The 23,414-nt window shown below is 42.1% G+C and overlaps 3 protein-coding genes and 1 long non-coding RNA gene across 4 annotated transcripts; 3 read left to right on the top strand and 1 right to left on the bottom strand.

The window, feature by feature from the left end:
* Nucleotides 1-4,695: 4,695 nt before the first annotated feature.
* LOC119905788 lies at nucleotides 4,696-5,659 on the bottom strand. Its single transcript, XR_005444881.1, has 2 exons — nucleotides 5,507-5,659; nucleotides 4,696-5,421 (listed from the first exon to the last, which is right to left on the bottom strand). It is a non-coding gene; the product is annotated as an uncharacterized LOC119905788 (long non-coding RNA).
* A 4,417-nt stretch (nucleotides 5,660-10,076) lies between these two features.
* On the top strand, nucleotides 10,077-10,760 carry LOC119905787 (acidic mammalian chitinase-like). Its single transcript, XM_038723108.1, has 3 exons — nucleotides 10,077-10,236; nucleotides 10,355-10,479; nucleotides 10,571-10,760. The coding sequence occupies exons 1-3, from the start codon at nucleotides 10,081-10,083 to the stop codon at nucleotides 10,725-10,727; spliced, it is 438 nt and encodes a 145-aa protein (XP_038579036.1). The 5' UTR covers nucleotides 10,077-10,080; the 3' UTR covers nucleotides 10,728-10,760.
* On the top strand, nucleotides 10,748-18,958 carry LOC119905099 (mucin-2-like). Its single transcript, XM_038721826.1, has 4 exons — nucleotides 10,748-10,971; nucleotides 11,113-11,229; nucleotides 11,348-11,480; nucleotides 13,512-18,958. The coding sequence occupies exons 1-4, from the start codon at nucleotides 10,798-10,800 to the stop codon at nucleotides 18,956-18,958; spliced, it is 5,871 nt and encodes a 1,956-aa protein (XP_038577754.1). The 5' UTR covers nucleotides 10,748-10,797.
* Nucleotides 18,959-21,794: 2,836 nt separating this feature from the next.
* Nucleotides 21,795-22,841, top strand: LOC119905098 (mucin-2-like; the record flags this gene model as incomplete). Its single annotated transcript, XM_038721825.1, has 1 exon — nucleotides 21,795-22,841. A coding segment is annotated over one exon (1,047 nt), but the record flags the coding sequence as incomplete, so codon positions are not given.
* Nucleotides 22,842-23,414: the final 573 nt, after the last annotated feature.

Genomic DNA, 23,414 nt, shown 5'->3' with positions numbered 1-23,414 from the left:
ATTATGATGTTTAATTATAAGATAATACTTTATTGATCCCTGTGGGATAAAAGATTTAAGTGATAATAATAATCCAATAATAAAACACAAATTATTCTGAAAAAGGCCATTCTGCATAGTGACTACTTTTATTTTTGGTGTATTTTCATAATAGATATAATACTTTTGCTATAAATAAGTAAGGAATATTGCTTGTAACAGATTATTTCTACTGTACCAGAATACTTCTTCACTACTACTTCACCTCTGGAATGACAGGCAATTGCTCTTTTCTTCCTTCCTGACTGATTGTACTCTAGTTATACTTTTTTCTTGTGTCCTTGTCACTACTGGTAGCGTGAGGCAGTTCTGTAAGCCCATTAATGTTGCATAGGTTGTCCAGCTCTTCCAGTATGGCACATCCATGTGTGCCATTGCACAGCCTCAAGAGCATGTGGGCGACACAAGGAGAGCTGGACAGTGCCGTAGAAGGGCATCAGCCCAGCAGCAGGACCGGTATCTGCTCCTTTGTGCAAGGAGGAACAGGAGGAGCCCTGCCAGAGACCAAAATGAGCCCCAGTGGGCTATTGGTGTGCATGTTTCTGACCGAACTGTCAGAAACAGACTCCTTGAGGGTGGCATGAGGGCCTGATGTCCTCTGGTGGGATCTGTGTTTGCAGCCCAGCACTGTGCAGCTGGATTGGAATTCGCCAGAGAACACCAGAATTGGCAGGTCTGCCAACGGTGCCCCATTTTCTTCACAAATCAGAGCAGGTTCACACTGAGCACACGTGAAAGAGTCTGGAGACTCTGTGGTGAACATTATGCTGTGTGCAGCACCATCCAGCATGATGGGATTGGCACTGGGTGGGTGATGATTTGGGGAGGGATATCCTTGGAGGGTCGCACAGACCTCCACATGCTAGCCAACGGTGCCCTGGCTTCTGTTATGTACTGGGATTAAATCCAGTAAAGGCGATGAAGGCAGTGAAGAATTGTTCAATTGTAGTCTTTTGCTGTCCTCAAGAAGGGGAGCAGAGCTGAGGGAGAGAGAAGTCAAGAGGAAGAGAGTGGTAACAGACCCTGTGCTACTTTTATCAATGAGGTGTTTGAGGTCACAGGTCATTGACCAATTGAAGCTGCAAATGACTTCTAGGCTGAATTCACAGCAGAAACTGAAATAGAGTTCAGTAACTCACATGATAGAAGTTAAGTTCAGTTAAGATCACAAATGAACATCTTCAACTTTGTGAGGTCCCTGTGATCCCAACAAAAATAAACACAATCTTATTGGTAATAGTGAAGTAAGCATTGTGATTGGATGGCGAATCACAACAGTAAAACTGTAACATAATGCTAGGGCACTTAAAAATAATAATCATAATAATAATAATAATAAATTTTATTTATAATGCACTTTACATTTCAGGGAAATCTCAAACTAATAATAATAATACATTTTAGGAAACTCAAAGACACTTTACAGTAAAACCAGAAGTTACATATATTTAAAACAGATAAATAGCAAAATAAAAATATATATGAACAGTAGATAATATAAACAGTAGACTTAACTTCTCTAAATGTGAATAAATCTATTTTATTCAACATCAACTCTTTATCACAACAAAAAATAGTTCAGTCGACTTTTTTTAACACAAGCAGAGACAAGATGCTCCTGCTGGCTTTCCGGTGTGGTGTACAGGGCAGAGGCCGCTGTGCAGCGGGAGGTGCAGTTCCAGGAAACTCCTGGAGCAGGTCCGACGGTCTTGCCCAGGGCCAGTAGCAGAGATCAGGGCCAAGATTTTGCGGGCACAGTTATGTAATGTTGTTTTCACATACAACACAAAATGAATGTTCGCCACGCATTACTCCTGGTAGTTTGACCGCTGGTACCATATTTTTATTGCGTTATTATTGCGTTATTTCTTTGTGCTACGTGAGCTCCGGACTTTCTCATTCTCTTCCGCGAAAAAGAGGAGGAGGGGCTTCCCCGTAAATAATGACAAGTTCTATTTCTGCTATTTCTTTCCGTCATCAACCATAGCCGATAAACCAATTGCTGCTTTGTATCTGTTGTTAAAGCCCCAGAAACATCGGGACGTGTTTCGGTGCACAATATCATCCAAAGGCGCACCCAGCTCGGTGAATTTCACTGCCTTCTCCAGGAATTGCGCCTGGATCACTGCCGCTACCAGCGCTACCTTAGGCTGAACAGTGCTGAACAGTGCCCAGTTTGATGACCTGTTAGATCGGTGCCAGAATTTCATGGATGGACACCAACTTCAGGCTTTCTATCTCTGCTGTAGAGCGCCTGTTAATTTATAAGCACATCCTACTTCTCTGCAGAGGGAGTTGCCCCATGGCAAGATACCAAGTGCACAAGCACACCCAAAACGGTTCTTTTAAGAGCTACCCATTACTAATGAGCAAACTTCCTGCAATATTTCTAAATTGTAGATCACTCAATGAAAATGAGGTCATCAATTTATATTCATGTCAGAGAATATTGTCTCATTTTATTTTTACAGCTGATATCTAGACTTTGATTTTCCCTCAACCTTTTAATGTAGCTTAATGCATGAGTGTTGTCAAATAAATTATCTTAGACTTGCTTAAATTTCCCTTTTGTATTGTTCATTGTAGCTATTGACTAAAGGAAGCCGTTTCAGTCAATAAATTTAACCTATTCAATGAGTGTCTTTATGTTCTTCTAGTTTTGCAGTAGTGCTGCAATAATGAAACATGTTGGTGACACCCTGTGGTAAATGTGTTTTAACACCCACACAACAACTGAGAGTTGATTTATCTGTTTTGGAACAACAGGTTTGGTACAGGAGATTTGTTTTGGATATAAGATTTAACATTAACTTTGTCAGTCCCTGTTGTAGTGCAGATTGTGAAAATAAATCTCTCCTCTGAGACACAAAACAATTACTCATATTTATTTTTATTTATTAAAAATTTCACACACATAGATAAACACATTAAGGAAATCTTAAAAAAATAAAATAAAAATACATGTGAGGGTGTGGTAGAAGCCTATAATGGCTTACATGAATAACCATACCCAAAAGGCATACATACAATAAAGATAACACAAAATCACAAATACAAAAAAATAATAATAAAATCCAAAAGAAATACAGAGAGCAGGAGTAATTACCTAATGTATAGAATGAACGTTTCTAGGAGTAACCAGTTTTCTCAAATGTTTGACAGCAGGCAATCTAAATCTCTTTTTGTACCCACTACAAAACATAGAGAAATCCATTAAATGCACACTCATTCCACAAGATAACTCCATGACATTTAATAGAAAACTGACTGGATGTTTTATACAGAGGAAGATTCTTAGCTTGTCTAGTCGGATAATTATGGAAATGAGTTTAAAAAAAGAGAGCAATTGGTACAATAGGTTTGGAAAAAGTTGCTAATCTAATAAACCATTTCTGGAGCAGCAATATTTGGTCAAGATAAGTTGGAAAAGTACTTGCCCATACAAAATTACAATATGTTAAATATAGATAAATTAAACTATTTTATAATGTTAAGAAACGTGTTGTGTACAAAACCTCTTATTTTTAGATTGGTTAGATTCTCCACAATGTAATTGTTCAGTTCATTTTACAATCCCGAGTCTAATTCATATAGATTTACCAGTGTAACCGGCATGGAACAAGAGAAAAAAGTGCAGACTCCCATTACCTTTGATGTGCTTGTTAAGTCTGAATGTGTCCATTCCTTGATTATTTATTTGTGTGTGTGTTTTCGTTACATTGCTGCCTACAGAATAAAAGTGCAAAGCAGTCTGTCAGAGCTAGATCAAACGAATTAGTTTATTTGATATATTTTTTATACAAGTAATATTCATACGGTTTGATATAAATTAATTGTTTTCATAGGAGTTTCAGTTTTGTCCAAAAGAAATTAAAGGCCTGTCCCATATAAAGGCAGGGTCAATTCAGTGATTTTAGTAAATAAAATCCCGGGTTATTAATCAAAGTTTTACGGTATTGTCTTTTACTCGGGAGGTTCTATTGCACTTACTACAGTAACGAGGGCAGCTGTCACCAACTTGAGTAGTTCAGTTACCTTCACTTCACCATTTCCACCGCAGACTCTGCGCTGGCCACTGCGTGTGGGTGCACTCCCCCGTGTGTGCAGGGAGATCCCAGAGCAGAGCCAAACCGCCAAACACACACAGCTACAGTTCCGCAATATCAATCTTTAATGAAAGATGTCCTGACTGAATTGGAAGAAAAACAGTAGTTCTATGTAAAATGCAAAAATATAGCCTAAATGGCATGATCCTTGTTTCATAACACCTCTGCGAAGATTCAGCTGTGAGATTGGCTTACCCCTCTTGTATTCAGTCTTAACTTTGCAGCTGCAAAACCTTGACTAACAATTAAACTGGTATCAGCTGGGGTCAATTGACTGCTCAATGGGCTGCTCTCTCTCCTCTCTGCTGCCCATGCCTTGAGACTCACTAGGCTGAAATTATTGATTGGTTAAGGATGCCAAAGGACTCAATGTTGTTTTAAAATGTTGGCTGTATCAGCCTCATTGAACTGCCTCAACAGACTCTCTCAGCTTTTCATCACAACCTTTACTTTCTCTTTTTGATTGTCCATCTTGCTCCACTCAACTATTTATCCAATTGTCACTACTTAACAGGGATGGGAAAGAGGCGGGGCCCAGGTAAAGGTAGTATGTACTGGACCTAACGTAATTGGCTGGAAGAGAAGCTGACAAAAGCATAATGCATTCCAGTCAAAGTTGGACCTCCAAAAGTTCCAACCATAAGCAAAAAACATGGATGACTGTGACAAACTGATGCTTCTTTGTCAAGTCTAAACACAACTTAACTCTCAACAGTGCCCTTGGTTCATAAAAACAAAAAACATTTTAATGAATACAAGTGATATTCGGTAACTGTGTTCCCATCTAGCTAAATCCATAATTTAGATAATCTGCAAAAGTCTGTAAATTTATATTTCCTAATTTTTTTTTGCATTTTAATATTTTCCCTAATAACATTTATGCAGAAAAGATGACTTTCAGAGATTAACGTAACCAGGTTCCGACAAAAACATTGGCAACAGATTGACATCATTTTACATGCAGAACACTACTATTATGGAAACTACTTGTTTACATAAAGAGTGGCATGGGTTGCATGCTTGGTGATTTATTGCTGAGGGGGGGTTTGATTGGCTGGTCTGAGTTTCATTCCCAGTCCTTTCTAACCTCCACCAGTGTGTCAGGAATTATGCCTGAACCCAGATGCAGATGAGGAGGCAATGCAGCAGTTTACAGATTATTTCTCAACAGTGGAGTGAGTGAACTAAAGACAGGGGCACTGGGGTTTTCCTTCTGAGCGGCTGGCAGGTGAGGACTGGGGCTGGCTTGGCAGGCTGAGTGAGCAGAACAGGTGATCTGGAGAAAAGAAGACAGGAATTAATTCAGGCGACAGGTGCTGATAAACACTGGCTACAGAGCTAGAAGTTAAGATCAAACCTACGGCTCAAGACTTAGCAATCCAGCAGGAACAGGTTGTCAGGCCTGTCTTTAAGAAGCAGTGGAGATGGCTGACCAGGAACAGGTGTGTGATTGTGAGCAGGTGCAGCTTGTGCTAACCCAGAGAGCCAGACCTGCCCAGGAATCCATAATTGGGGTGAAGGGAGGACAGGAGAGACAGACCAAACAAAAACACACCGAGCATGTTTCACTCACCCAAAGGAAAACAAATCAAACACACTCACTCAGGGCCTTTCTCATTTCCCTAATTTGTGCCTCCTCGAGCCTCACTCCTCCAGGTGCATTAAAGGAATTGAGATGTCCTTCAGGATGACGCGTTGAGACCGATTTCTGGGTCACAGGCTCGAGGATTGACAAGCCGAGGTGGCAAGGAGGCACAAATTTGGGAAATGAGGAAGGCCCTCCGTCTCAAAATCAGGCAGGAGTCAAGTGTCACAATGGCTGTGACGTTATTTTACACTCACAAAAGCAGCACAGTTTTGACATAAGATGCCTTAAGTGGTACTTCACTGGTACGACTTCTTGTCTTCCTTTTTCTGGGGTGTAGCTGTCACAGGAAATGATGAGAAACTTTTTGTTGAGGTAACAATATCTGGACCTCAACAAGCAACAGTCTTAAGATTATAAAGATAATATTAAAAGAAGATGTTTCCTAATTGCCCTGCGATGGATTGGCGACCTTTCCAGGGTGTACTGCCCGATGGGAGCTGGGATTGACTCCAGCCCCCCGCGACCCTGTACACAGGATAAGCGGTTGGATGGATGGATGTTTCCTAATTAGCCATCATTGACTTGTCAGTTGAGAAATTGTGAAATAATACAAAAATAAAGGCTCCTGAATCCAGTGGAAATTGACTATAAGTGCTCTATGAAACGTGATGATATGTTCAGGTGGTGCATTGTGGCATGTCTGATTAAAATGAACTAAAATACTGGGACCATTCAGTAACCACTCATTGACACTGCCTTTGCCACCATTCATTTTGAGTTAACAGTGCCTGTAAGAAAACTAACTCCTGTTTCTAAACATAGCTTTCAGTGCCTGATTTTCCTGTGTATTGTTTTCAATTATTTGTACATACAAGTTAAATATTGTGAAGAAATGTCACTCATTTCAGAGGTGAATTTAAAGCTTGCATAGTGACACAATGTCATATCCTGACTCATGCTGTATACACTATAAAAAACATGTAGTCATGATTGAAATTAATTAAATTTACAGTCTAACATGATGTTTAAGTTACAGTCTAGTACAATTGAACAGTTTTCACCTTTATTTGATGCACAAATAGTCGACCTACATTATATTGAAGAAAGGGCTTGAACTTGCCAGAGCAAATACTGAAACATCTTTGAGCAACAGTTTAACAACAATTTCTTTCAAAATAGTATTTTATTTTTTTAACTTCATATTAAACTAAGTTTTTTCTTCTGTTTCTGCTTATCCACCTAGTAACAACATGTGCAAGCTAATTTTAACTGCAGGTAAGGCATGCTGGTCAACTAAATGTTTATTTGAACACACTTTTTCTCATTTAACTCCAGTTGTACTTAGCCATGCAGAACGTTTTTGTATTGTCTACCCATATTTTCTCAGATTACAGACAGAATACAGTGAAAGTGAATGGATTTTGGTTTGTGTGCTTATTGCAAAAAAATGCATTTAGAAATTACACTGGCAATTCTTTTCAGAAACACAACATGCACAGGGACACCTGTGGATTATCCAGAATATGGGGGAAAGAGTTTCTAGATAGACACTTGCTGTTGAATGTTTAAAATGTAAACAAAATTCCACTCACCTGCAATGTATTAGGGTGGCTGCAGATATCTTAGAGAGCAATGTCTCATTTACCGATTTAAATAAAACCAAACTTATCTATACAACCCGGTCTCACTCCCAAGTCGTCACATATGGACGCTTGGTCAAGAGTCATAATCGTCAATTTGTGACGTACTAGGGATCCCTTTGACGTCATAGTTCGACGTATTGAGGGAAGCCCTGTTGTGTCAGTTTTTGATTGTAAAGGCAAGTATGATATTTAAGAGAAAAGACGAAGTAAGGAGGTGAATGGGGTGGATAGAGGGCCAGAACCCGGACCTTGAAGCAGGAGAACAGGGTTTGTGTCCCGTGCGAAACAAAACATTAAATGTTTTTATTTAGGCGAGTGAGGTAAATTGACATTAAAGCTAGTTAACTTAAGTCTTAATTGACATACATAGCTATTTTAACCCAAACCATGATCTTTTCCTAACCTTAACCAAGTAGTTTTGTTGCCTAAACCCAACCAAGTACTTTCTGTGCCTAAACCTAACGAAACTGCAACGTTTCACGACTTTAATTATGCGCGTTTCAACATGGCAATGTATCGAAACGTTACGTTTTATCTTGAAAGTGTAAGCGGATATTGCATATTTATTGTTGCTAAGCGTTGCTAACTTGACTGTGGATCCCTAAACGTCAATAATTGATGCAAAAGGGCTACCCAAGTCTTTAAAAAGCGACGACAAAGGGCCTTGACCATGCGTCAGACATTTGACGAGTAGGGAGTGAGACTGTGTTGATCTATAATGATAGAGACCAGTAGATGTGACTAAGAAAATCTGTTTTAAAAAATATATTGGCAATTTGAGCTAACTGACCTGGTAATCTTAGTTTTCTAACCTAAAACTGACCATGTATGTCACTTTAAAGGTCTCTGTTTGATCATCGCCGACTTGGGTAAGTTTAGTCGCATTCATCACAATCAATAGTCTTACTAGCACATAAATAATATACCTAAGTCAACAATTGTATGTAAACAAGTATGTTGATATAATTGATGTATTCACAAACCAATGTTTTTTTCCATATCTAAGCCTCTTCCTTCAGGCTGGTGTGTTACTATAACAGCTTGGCTGAAAGTAGACCCGAGAGTGGGAGATTCATGGTGTCAGATATCGATCCGAACCAGTGTACCCATCTCATCTATGCCTTTTCTGACATTAACGACCAACATCACCTGGTCCCCAGCAGAGAAACTGATATACAACAGTATCAGTCCTTTGTTGGACTCAAAAGCAGGTCAGTGCTTTAGCCTATACATATTATATTATATGTAAATTATGTTGAATTTTGTGTTTTGTTAAAAAGCAATTATTATGCTTCCACAGAAATCCCCTGCTCAAAACCCTGTTGGCTGTTGGTGGCTTGACCTTTGACACACAAAAGTAAGTCTCCTCAAAATGTTGGTATATTCTTGACCATGAAACTTTATTTGCTCCTTCATGTAATATTATGGTGCCTCCCACAGTATGCATTGTGCATGAATTCATACTAATAAGGTAACACAACATGAAATGCTGGTATTTAATTACATAAATAAGTTTATTTCATGATTCCATCAACAGACAAACAAAATGTGCAACTACATTATAATGCAAATAGACTATGGCTGTCCCCGAAGGATTTACATAGTCGAATCAAAATCGTCAAGTCCTGCCTATAGTCGACTGATAGCCGAATCATGTGTGTTTTTGTGCGCGGCGATTGCGAGCCAAACATGCCGTACACCATACATGCCGTGCTGCCGACAACTGCATGCACGTTGTAGTTCCTCAGGGATCTATTTCAAGTAGCTGGATGTTTAAAAATGATAAAATGTGAGATTGACTATTCGGGGTCCCTAAAATAGACACATATAATAATAATATACATAATAGACAATATAGTCCAACCAACAGAAATATTTATACCTGATACCTTCATTACATTGTGTGAAACCAAAAGTCGGTTGCTGGGAAACAATCGGATAAATATGAGCACATAAAAAAGGTCAGTATTGTTGGGATCAGCAAACACCAAATGTATTTGGTAATTGCATTTAAATATTTAACTTCAGTTTAATTTAATTTTGTTTATGTTGCAAACCATTAATTCTAATGAAAATTAAATGCATCCATATTAAACACTGTTAGAATGATCATTTAGCAGATGGACAATGCAGTGGACAGAGAGTTCAAAGTGATAATGCAGTATACCAAACCAGGCGGTGTTTTATTCAAAAATAACAACAAGCAAGTACAAGCATGGCATCAATACAGGTAGTGAGACCTAACCAACAACACAGACAGACAAGAAACTGGAGCCTTTTATACTGTCTGGTATATTACATTTCAATAAATATTATAAAGTACAAAATGTTCTGTGCAAATCCTGCTAATATAGTGTGAAATATTGCTACCCCATCATTAATGTGATTATGTTATTTGTTACAACTGCAATTACTATCAGACCAGTACAAAATTTAAAAGTCAATCACTGGTAAAGAAGGGCCCTTCATTACAATAACTGAAGACCCATACAATTTAACATGCTTTTTATTTTACTCTTACTACTCTTACTAAAACCAGACCATTCCCCTAAGGCTGTGTATTTGTCTTTACACAAATGATCTTGTGTTTTGCACTGCTCTTTGTGTTTGTAAGCCCTTAAAGTGGATGACACCAACTCATACAATGTGTGGATTGTCTTCTTGAGAGGACTGTTGTGTTCAAATGTTTACCAGATTCACTACAATGGTGTCAACACAAAGCAAAAGAAAAAAGTTCATCCTGTCTGCTATCGCACTACTGAGAGCAAATGGGTTTGATGGGCTAAACCTAGACTGGAGATTCCCCAGAGAAGCTGGAAGTCAACAACAGGATAATCAGAGATTCACACTGCTGTGCAAGGTAAGATCCTAAATTTCTTTTCTGGGACAGACACTGTCTGGAATGTGCCATCCTGTATGTGCCATGTATGACAATATGTGGTTATACTGAGACTGAGCAATGTTTCCTTTTTGTATAGGAGCTCAAAGAGGCCTTTGTGGCTGAGGGAACAAAAACTAACCATGACAGATTAATCATCACTGCTAGTGTCTCTGCGGAAAAATCAACCATCGATTCCAGTTATGAAGTTGCACAAATTGCCATGTAAAACTAATTTAATGTAATTCTTGACATTATACCCATGATAAGCTGTTGTCATGTTTTGGTGAACATAATCTCCTCTGCATTTTATCAGGTACCTGGATTTCATTAATGTACTGACCTTTGACTTTCATGGCCCCTGGGAAAATGTCACAGGACATCACAGTCCCTTATACAGAGGATCCCAAGACACTGGAGACAAAATCTACTCAAACACTGCAAGTACAGGGATTTATATTTTACCCACCTGAACACCTTTCTATTTATGTCCTCTCATCTGGATTGTTTGGGGTTTTTTTCAACACATTTTAGGACTCTGCTATGCAGTATTGGCAGGACAAAGGAGCGCCCCCACAAAAGTTAAACATGGGGTTAGCTGCGTATGGACGAGCTTTTGATCTTTCCTCTGCATCCAGTGATGTTGGAGCACCAGCCGACGGTCCTGGTGAGGATGGCTGTTACACCGGTGAAATGGGATTCTGGGCCTTTTATGAGGTAAAACTCCGACTTGAGAACATAATTATTTTCTACACCAGTAACCTTATTACAGGCTTACCACTTTTACTATATTTGGTGTTAATATCCATTTATGTTAAAGTATGAGATCTAAATATAACATTTGACCCTTCTTTTCAGACCTGCCTTTATCTCGAAGGGGTTACAACCCACCTGATTACTGATCAGAGAGTTCCATATGCCACCACTGAAAATCAGTGGGTTGGATTTGAAAATGATGATAGCCTTGACGCTAAGGTAATTATCTGGTAAATTATACAATTGTTCACTAACTTCTTTGCAAATGACTAGTTGTACACATTTTGAAAATATGACTTCAGCTGTTTCAGAAGTGTTTTCTTTCTCCTCCTCTCAGGTCAGTTACCTAAAAACAAACAACATTGGAGGAGCATTTGTATGGTCTCTGGACCTGGATGACTTCAGTGGACAGTTCTGTAAACGGGGCAACCACCCCTTCATCAAGCACCTGCATAGTCTCCTGGTTCAAGGTAACCAAAATGTAAACAGAGTATATCTTTTCATGAGTAGGAGTTTTTTGTTTGTAATTGATTTAATGCCATCAGCATTTATGTATTGACCTTTTATGTACTTGCCAAGACTTCGCAGGCCCAAAGCTGCTACTTTTATAGCCAGTAGCCACTCCCACCAGGCTTAACAAATATTTACACAATACAATAAACACATTTTACAAACTACAGAAAAGGATTTATATCTATTACACTCCGATATATTTTCAACAATAAATATCCCTCTCCACAACCATTTTCCTCCCCCTGAAACAGTTATTTGCATCACAAATTATTATTCCACCAAAAACCATAATTGTGCTGTTCAGGTGATCATGAAAGCGCACAAGAAAATACTATTTAAAAGACGGAAATGTTATGCTCCTGTTTTGCCAAACCAAACGGGAAACAACAGAGCGAACCTGGAATGCAGCTCGACACAGTAAGTGTTTATGATGTCTGTTTAAATGAATGTTTAAAGAAGAGTAGATCTACCAAGTGTGCACCCTTGATCGCGCTACTAAAACGGCAAAGAAAAATGCATAATAATGAGGTTTGTGTAGGGCTTAATGAAGCTGGAAGGGAGCGGGGAGTGAGTGTGTGCTTATGTGTGTGTATGTGTATGTGTGTGCGCGCGCTGCCCGCACTCACATTTTTGTATTTAGAGATGTCAGTAGCAGAGATGGGGACTCAAGTTTGAGACTTGGACTTGAGTCGCACTTAAGTCGCACACACAGTGACTTCAGACTCAACTTGAGACTCGTCCTCAAAAGACTTCAGACTTTACTGGGACTCGAGGTGCGGGACTCCTGTACAATGTTTATTTTTAGGAAACATCTGACGAGCTTCCTGTTATTCCCTCCCTGCGTAACCTGCCTACGTAACACAACTACGTATCTGCTGTGCGCAGCCACACGTGAGAGAGGACAACAAACACACCTGTCTTGCCAAAAAGTGATTGTTTGCCGAAAACTGATTGCCTATTACTACGGACATAAAGTGTGTTTATTTGCTTGTTATGTCTGTTTGACCCAGATGCAGCTGTAGTCGTAAAGAGACTGGGCAATACAGCTTTCAAGCTGCATAGCAATGATATGTCTTTGTGAAACTTTACTGTTTCTTTTAACGGAATATTCACTATTGTGGCCAAATAAGTGTATGCAGTTTATAACGTAGTAAAGCATGACATTTTACGTGATTATAGGTAATAATAGAAGCCCGTTGTTGCCAATGGATTATGTGTTTGGTAGGGTATGTCTAATATCCTTGTTTATGTTTGGAAAACAGACTGTAGCTTATAATTAACATGACTTACTGCTGAGTTATTATTATTATTATCATTATTTTACTTGCTGTGTACCAACCGATCCTCTCCTTTTTACCTCTTAAAAAACCCCAAAAAATGTAGTTTTCCACTTGCCAGAAAGTGATTGCAGCCTTATTGAATGAAAGGTTTCTGCCCTTAAAAGGGTTGATTTCATAATGAGACACTGGTTTGAGATTCTGGGGGAGCTGTTGACTTACAGTAGTTTATGAGCTGTGATTAGTTTTAGACGCATTAGTCTACATGGTTGGGCTCTCTAAGTGAAAAACAGGTTACATGTTTATTGTTGATCATGTAAGCAACGTTGATTGTTGATCATGTAAAAAGCGTTACAATTTTATTTAGTTGTTACACTGGTTTGAGAGTCTGCTGGGTGTGTTGAATTACAGTAGTTAATAAGCTGTCATTAATTGTATTGCACATTACATGATTGTGCTCTGTAAGTGAAAAACAGGTTACAGTTACAGAATTCCTTATATCTATGTTTTATAAGCAGCCTGGATCACTCATTATAACCACTAGTGACCTCAGACTTGACTTGGACTCTATCTCAGAGACTTGACTTGGATTCTAGGTCAAATACTTGTGAGCATCTCTGGTCAGTAGTTATGCTTGGTAAGATGAAAATGTGATGTGATGCTTAAGTAGTTTTACAGAGCAACTAAGACAATTATTGACTCTCATTTTAGGTTTTCCTGGCCATACTCCGACTCCCACAAGCAGCCCGAATACAACTATCAAAACAACTCCACCTACCAAAGAAAGTCTCCCTGGGACAACGACCCCTACAACAACTCCGAATACCACAATTCTCCCTGAAATAACTTCACCTACAAGAACTCAACCTACAATGACTCTCCCTACCGCAACAACTCCCTTTAAAACAACAAACCCACCCCCCACAATAACTCCCTCTACAACAACAACTCCACCTACCACAACAACTCCTCCTACATCAACTCCACATACCACAGCAACTCTCCCTACAACAACTCCACCTACCACAAAAACTCCCGTTACAACAACCACAACTTCCCCTACAACAACTCACCTGACCACAACAACCCCTACGACTCCGCCTACCACAACAACCCCCCCTACAACAACCAAAACTGACCCTTCCAAAACAACTCAAACTACAACAACAAATCCACCTACCACAACAACTCTGCCTACGACAAATCCTTCTAAAACAACAACTCCACCTACCACAACTCCCCCAACAACTCCCTCTCCAACAACTCTCCCTACAACTACATCACCACCTACCACAACAACTCTCCATAGAACAAATCCTCCTACCACAACAACTCCCTCTTCATCAACAACCCCACCTACCACAACAACTCTCCCTGAAATAACTTCACCTATAACAAGTCCCACTACAATAACAAATCCCTCTACAACAGCTCCACCTACCACAATAACTCTCCCTACAAACCCCCTCCCTACAGCTGCAACTACACCTACCACAACGACTCTACCTACAACAACCACTCCTCCTCCAACAACTGCACCTTCAACAACCAATACACCTACCACAATAACTCTCCCTAGCACAACAACTCCCCCTACCACAACAACTCTCTCTACAACTCCCTCAACAACAATAAATCTCCCTACAACTCCCCCTTCAACAATCAATCCACCCACCACAACAAGTCCCTCTTCGTTAACAACTCATTCTACCACAACAACTGAAATAACTTCACCTACAACAACTCCACCTACAACAAATCCCCCTACAACAACTTTGCCTACAACAACTCCCTCTACAACAACTGCATCTACCACAACTCCCCTTACAACGACTCAGCCTACCACAACAACTCTCCCTACAACAAATTCCCCTACAACTACAACTCTCCCTAAAACTCTCCCTAACACAATGACTCTCCCTACAACAACCAATCCTCCTACAACAACCCCCCCTTCCAGAACTCCTCCTCCAACAACTCCCCCTTCAACCAATCCACCTACCACAAAAACTCTCCCTACAACAAACACTCCCTCTATAACAACAACTCTCTCTACAGGAACAACTCCCCTTACAACAACAGATCTCCCTACAACAACTCTCCCTACTACAACTCCCCCTGCATCACCAACTCTCCCTGAAATAACTTCACCTACAAAAACTCCCTCTACAACAACAAATCTCCCTACAACAACTTCCCCTACCACAACTCTTCCTCCAACAACTCCACCTACCACAACAACTCTCCCTGAAATAACTTCACCTACGACAACTCCCGTTACGACAAGTCTGCCTACAACTTCCTCTACCACAATGACTCTCCCTACAACAACCACTCCTCCTACAACAACCCCCCCTTCCAGAACTCCTCCTCCAACAACTCCCCCTTCAACCAATCCACCTACCACAACAACTCTCCCTATAACAAACACTCCTTCCATAACAAAAACTCTCCCTACAACAACTCCCCCTACAACAACTCCACCTACCACAACACCTCTCCCTACAATAACAAATCTCCCTACAACTCCCTCTACAACAATAACTCTACCTACATCAACTCCCCTTACAACAACTCTCCCTACCACAACTCCCCCTTCATCAACAACTCTCCCTGAAATAACTTCACCTACAACAACTCCCCCTACAACAACTCCACCTACCACAACAACTCTCCCTACAACAACTCCCCCTACAACAACTCTCCATGCAACAACTTCCCCTACACCTACAAATCCTCCTACGACAACAACTCCCTCTTCATCAACAAATCCACTTACCACAACAACTCTCCCTGAAATAACATCACCTACAATAAATCCCCCAACAATAACAACTCTCCCTACTTCAACTCCCCTTACAACTACAACTCCCTCTGCAACAACTGCATCTACCACAACTCCCCCTACAACAAGTCCACCTACCACAATTCCCCCAACGACACCTCCCTCTCCAACAACAAATCTCCCTACAACAACTTCCCCTACCACAACTCTTCCTCCAAGAACTCCACCTACCACAACAACTCTCCCTGAAATAAATTCACCTACGACAACTCCCCCTAAAACAACTCCACCTACCACAACACCTCTCCCTACAACAACAAATCTCCCTACAACAACTCCCTCTACAACAACAAGTCTCCCTACCACAACTTCCCCTACCACAACTCTTCCTCCAACTACTCCACCTACCACAACAATTCTCCCTCAAATAACTTCACCTACGACAACTCTGCCTACAACAACTCCCTCTACAACAATAACTCTACCTACATCAGCTGCCCCTACAACTACAACTCCCTCTACAACAACTAATCTCCCTCCAACAACTCCCCCTTCAACAACCACTCCAACTTCAACAACCAATCCACCCACCACAACAACTCCCCCTACAACAACAACTCTCCCTACAACAACTCTCCCTGAAATAACTTCACCTACGACAACTCCCCCTACGACAACTCCCCTTTCATCAACAACTCTCCCTGAAATAACTTCACCTACAACAACTCCCCCTACAACAAGTCCACCTACCACAACACCTCTCCCTACAACAACTCCCCCTACAACAACGCTCCCTAATACAACAACTCTCCATACAACAACTTCCCCTACACCTACAAATCCTCCTACGACAACAACTCCCTCTTCATCAACAAATCCACCTACCACAACAACTCTCCCTGAAATAACATCACCTACAACAAATCCCCCAACAATAACAACTCTCCCTACTTCAACTCCCCTTACAACTACAACTCCCTCTACAACAACTGCATCTACCACAACTCCCCTTACAACGACTCAACCTACCACAACTCCCCCTACAACTCCCTCTACAACAACAAGTCTCCCTACCACAACTTCCCCTACCACAACTCTTCCTCCAACAACTCCACCTACCACAACAACTCTCCCTGAAATAACTTCACCTACGACAACACCTTTCCCTACAACAAATCCTCCTATAACAACTCCCCCTTCATCAACAACTCTCCCTGAAATAACTTCACCTACAACAACTCCCCCTACAACTACAACTCCACCTAACACAACACCTCTCCCTACAACAAATCCTCCTATAACAACTCCCCCTTCATCAACAACTCTCCCTGAAATAACTTCAACTACATCAACTCCCCCAACAACAACTCCACCTACCACAACACCTCTCCCTACAACAACTCCCTCTACAACAACAAGTCTCCCTACCACAACTTCCCCTACCACAACTCTTCCTCCAACTACTCCACCTACCACAACAATTCTCCCTCAAATAACTTCACCTACGACAACTCTGCCTACAACAACTCCCTCTACAACAATAACTCTACCTACATCAGCTGCCCCTACAACTACAACTCCCTCTACAACAACTAATCTCCCTCCAACAACTCCCCCTTCAACAACCACTCCAACTTCAACAACCAATCCACCCACCACAACAACTCCCCCTACAACAACAACTCTCCCTACAACAACTCCCCCTACAACAACTCTCCCTGAAATAACTTCACCTACGACAACTCCCCCTACGACAACTACCCTTTCATCAACAACTCTCCCTGAAATAACTTCACCTACAACAACTCCCCCTACAACAAGTCCACCTACCACAACACCTCTCCCTACAACAACTCCCCCTACAACAACTCTCCCTAATACAACAACTCTCCATACAACAACTTCCCCTACACCTACAAATCCTCCTACGACAACAACTCCCTCTTCATCAACAAATCCACCTACCACAACAACTCTCCCTGAAATAACATCACCTACAACAAATCCCCCTACAATAACAACTCTCCCTACTTCAACTCCCCTTACAACTACAACTCCCTCTACAACAACTGCATCTACCACAACTCCCCTTACAACGACTCAACCTATCACAACTCCCCCAACGACACCTCCCTCTCCAACAACAACTCCCCCTACAACAACTCCACCTACCACAACACCTCTCCCTACGACAACAAATCTCCCTACAACAACTTCCCCTACCACAACTCTTCCTCCAACAACTCCACCTACCACAACAACTCTCCCTGAAATAACTTCACCTATGACAACTCCCCCTACAACAACTCCACCTACAACAACAACTCTCCCTACAACAACTCCCCCTACAACAAATCTCCCTCCAACAACTCCCCCTTCAACAACCACTCCAACTTCAACAACCAATCCACCCACCACAACAACTCCCCCTACAACAACAACTCCCCCTACAACAACTCTCCCTGAAATAACTTCACCTACAACAACTCCCCCTACAACAACAAATCTCCCTACAACAACTTCCCCTACCACAACTCTTCCTCCAACAACTCAACCTACCACAACAACTCTCCCTGAAATAACTTCACCTACGACAACTCCCCCTACGACAACTCTGCCTACAACTGCCTCTACAACAATAACTCTACCTACATCAACTCCCCCTACAACAACTCTCCCTACCACAACTCCCCCTTCATCAACAACTCTCCCTGAAATAACTTCACCTACAACAACTCCCCCTACAACAAGTCCACCTACCACAACACCTCGCCCTACAACAACAAATCTCCCTACAACTCCCTCTACAACAACAAATCTCCCTACAACAACAAATCTCCCTACAACAACTTCCCCTACCACAACTCTTACTCCAACAACTCCACCTACCACAACAACTCTCCCTGAAATAACTTCACCTACGATGACTCCCCCTACGACAACTCTGCCTACAACTCCCTCTACAACAATAACTCTACCTACATCAACTCCCCTTACAACAACTATCCCTACCACAACTCTCCCTTCATCAACAACCCTCCCTGAAATAACTTCACCTACAACAACTCCCCCTACAACAAATCCACCTGCCACAACAACTCTCCCACCAACAACAAATCTCCCTACAACTCCCTCTACAACAACAAATCTCCCTACAACAACAAATCTCCCTACAACAACTTCCCCTACCACAACTCTTACTCCAACAACTCCACCTACCACAACAACTCTCCCTGAAATAACTTCACCTACGATGACTCCCCCTACGACAACTCTGCCTACAACTCCCTCTACAACAATAACTCTACCTACATCAACTCCCCTTACAACAACTATCCCTACCACAACTCCCTTCATCAACAACCCTCCCTGAAATAACTTCACCTACAACAACCCCCCTACAACAAATCCACCTGCCACAACAACTCTCCCACCAACACAAATCTCCCTACAACTCCCTCTACAACAACAAATCTCCTACAACAACTCCCCTACCACAACTCCCCCTACAAAACTCCACCTACCACAACACCTCTCCCTACAACAAATCCCTACAACTCCCTCTACAACAACAAATCTCCCTACAACAACTCCACCTACCCAACAACTCTCCCTGAAATAACTTCACCTACGACAACTCTGCCTACAACAACTCCCTCTATAACAATAACTCTACCTACATCACCCCCTTACTACTACAACTCCCTCTACAACAACAATCTCTCTCCACAACTCCCCCTTCAACAACTCTCCCTACCACAACTTCCCCTTCATCAACAACTCTCCCTGAAATAACTTCACCTACAACAACTCCCCCTACAACTCCACCTACCAACACCTCTCCCTACAACAACAAATCTCCCTACAACCCTCTACAACAACAAATCTCCCTACAACAACTTCCCCTACCACAACTCCTCCCCAACAACTCCACCTACCACAACAACTCTCCCTGAATAACTTCACCTATGACAACTCCCCCTACAACAACTCCACCTACAACAACAACTCTCCCTACAACAACTCCCCCTACAACAATCTCCCTCCAACAACTCCCCCTTCAACAACCACTCCAACTTCAACAACCAATCCACCCACCACAACACCTCCCCCTACAACAACAACTCTCCCTACAACAACTCCCCCTACAACAACTCTCCCTACTACAACTCCCCTTTCATCAACAACTCTCCCTGAAATAACTTCACCTACAACAACTCCCCCTACAACAACAAATCTCCCTACAAAACTTCCCCTACCACAACTCTTCCTCCAACAACTCACCTACCACCACAACTCTCCCTAAAAAACTTCACCTACGACAACTCCCCCTACGACAACTCTGCCTACAACTCCCTCTAAACAAAACTCTACCTACATCAACTCCCCCTTCAACAACTCTCCCTACCACAACTCCCCCTTCATCAACAACTCTCCCTAAATAACTTCACTACAACAACTCCCCCTACAACAAGTCCACCTACCACAACACCTCTCCCTACAACAACAAATCTCCCTACAACTCCCTCTACAACAAATCTCCCTACAACAACTTCCCCTACCACAACTCTTACTCCAACAACTCCACCTACCACAACAACTCTTCCTGAAAAACTTCACCTACGACGACTCCCCTACGACAACTCTGCCTACAACTCCCTCTACAACAATAACTCTACCTACATCAACTCCCCTTACAACAACTATCCCTACCCAACTCTCCCTTCATCAACAACTCTCCCTGAAATAACTTCACCTACAACAACTCCCCCTACCACAACACCTCTCCCTACAACAACTCCCCCTATTACAACTCTCCCTAATACAACAACTTCCCCTACACCTACAAATCCTGCTACGACAACAACTCCCTCTTCATCAACAAATCCACCTACCACAACAACTTTCCCTGAAATAACATTACCTACAACAAATCCCCCTACAACAACAACTCTCCCTACAACAACTCCCCCTACAACAAATCTCCCTCCAACAACTCCCCCTTCAACAACCACTCCAACTTCAACAACCAATCCACCCACCACAACACCTCCCCCTACAACAACAACTCTCCCTACAACAACTCCCCCTACAACAACTCTCCCTACTACAACTCCCCTTTCATCAACAACTCTCCCTGAAATAACTTCACCTACAAACTCCCCCTACAACAACAAATCTCCCTACAACAACTTCCCCTACCACAACTCTTCCTCCAACAACTCAACCTACCACAACAACTCTCCCTAAAAACTTCACCTACGACAACTCCCCCTACGACAACTCTGCCTACAACTCCCTCTACAACAATAACTCTACCTACATCAACTCCCCCTACAACAACTCTCCCTACCACAACTCCCCCTTCATCAACAACTCTCCCTGAAATAACTTCACCTACAACAACTCCCCCTACAACAAGTCCACCTACCACAACACCTCTCCCTACAACAACAAATCTCCCTACAACTCCCTCTACAACAACAAATCTCCCTACAACAACTTCCCCTACCACAACTCTTACTCCAACAACTCCACCTACCACAACCACTCTTCCTGAAATAACTTCACCTACGACGACTCCCCCTACGACAACTCTGCCTACAACTCCCTCTACAACAATAACTCTACCTACATCAACTCCCCTTACAACAACTATCCCTACCACAACTCTCCCTTCATCAACAACTCTCCCTGAAATAACTTCACCTACAACAACTCCCCTACAACACACTCTCCCTACAACACTCCCCCTATTACAACTCTCCCTAATACAAACAACTTCCCCTACACCTACAAATCCTGCTACGACAACAACTCCCTCTCATCAACAAATCCACCTACCACAACAACTTTCCCTGAATAACATTACCTACAACAAATCCCCCTACAATAACAACTCTCCCTACTTCAACTCCCCTTACACTACTCAACCTACCACAACTCCCCCAACAACACCTCCCTCTCCAACAACATTTCTCCCTACAACAACTTCCCCTACCACAACTCTTCCTCCAACAACTCCACCTACCACAACAACTCTCCCTGAAATAACTTCACCTACGACAACTCCCCTACGACAACTCTGCCTACAACTCCCTCTACAATAATAACTCTACCTATATCAACTCCCCTTACAACAACTCTCCCTACTACAACTCCCACTTCATCAACAACTCTCCCTGAAATAACTTCACCTACAAACTCCACATACCACAACAACTCTCCCTACAACAAATCTCCCTACAACAACTCTCCCTAATACAACAACTCTCCCTGAAATAACATCACCTACAACAAATCCCCCAACAATAACAACTCTCCCTACTTCAACTCCCCTTACAACTACAACTCCCTCTACAACAACTGCATCTACCACAACTCCCCTTACAACGACTCAACCTACCACAACTCCCCCTACAACTCCCTCTACAACAACAACTCCCCCTACAACAACTCCCTCTACAAAAACAACTCTTCCTACAACAACTCCACCTACCACAACAACTCTCCCTGAAATAACTTCACCTACGACAATTCTCCCTACAACAACTCCCCCTACAACAACTCCCTCTACAAAAACAACTCTTCCTACAACAACTCCACCTACCACAAAAACTCTCCCTGAAATAACTTCACCTACGACAACACCTTTCCCTACAACAAATCCTCCTATAACAACTCCCCCTTCATCAACAACTCTCCCTGAAATAACTTCACCTACAACAACTCCCCCTACAACTACAACTCCACCTAACACAACACCTCTCCCTACAACAAATCCTCCTATAACAACTCCCCCTTCATCAACAACTCTCCCTGAAATAACTTCAACTACATCACTCCCCCAACAACAACTCCACCTACCACAACACCTCTCCCTACAACAACAAATCTCCCTACAACTCCCTCTACAACAACAAATCTCCCTACAACAACTTCCCTACCACACTCTTCCTCCAACAACTCCACCTACCACAACAACTCTCCCTGAAATAACTTCACCTGCGACAACTCCCCCTACGACAACTCTGCCTACAAACTCCCTCTACAACACAGTTCCCCCTACCACAACAACTCTCCCTACAATAACTAAAACAGATGCACCTACAGAAATTCCTCTACAAATCCCTCTACAAAATCTCTCCCTAAAACAGCATCTGCCCCTACAGTCACAAATCCACCTGACACAACTTCCCCTACCACAAGCCTTTCTCCAACAACTCCACCTACCACAACAACTCTCCCTAAAATAACTTCACCTACGACAACCCCCCCTACGACAACTCCACCTATCACATCAACTCTCCCTGAAATAACTTCACCTACGACAACTCTGCCTACAACAACTCCCTCTACAACAATAACTCTACCTACATCAACTCCCCTTACAACTACAACTCCCCCTACAACAACAACTCTCCCTACAACTCCCCCTACAACAATAACTCTCCCTACCACAACTCCCCCTTCATCAACAACCCTCCCTGAAATAACTTCACCTACAACAACTCCCCCTACAACAAATCCACCTGCCACAACAACTCTCCCACCAACAACAAATCTCCCTACAACTCCCTCTACAACAACAAATCTCCCTACAACAACTTCCCCTACCACAACTCTTCCTCCAACAACTCCACCTACCACAACAACTCTCCCTACAATAACTACAACAGATGCACCTACAAAAATTCCCTCTACAAGTCCCTCTACGGAATGTCTCCCTAAAACAGCATCTGCCCCTACAGCCACAAATCCACCTGACACAACTTCCCCTACCACAAGCCTTCCTCCAACAACTCCACCTACCACAAAGACTCTCCCTG

Source organism: Micropterus salmoides, unplaced genomic scaffold (genome assembly GCF_014851395.1).
Source record: "Micropterus salmoides isolate LMB-PRFRI ecotype aquatic unplaced genomic scaffold, ASM1485139v1 Ms_hic_scaffold_16, whole genome shotgun sequence".
NCBI lineage: Eukaryota > Metazoa > Chordata > Actinopteri > Centrarchiformes > Centrarchidae > Micropterus > Micropterus salmoides.
This window is presented reverse-complemented; position numbering and strand designations above follow the sequence as displayed.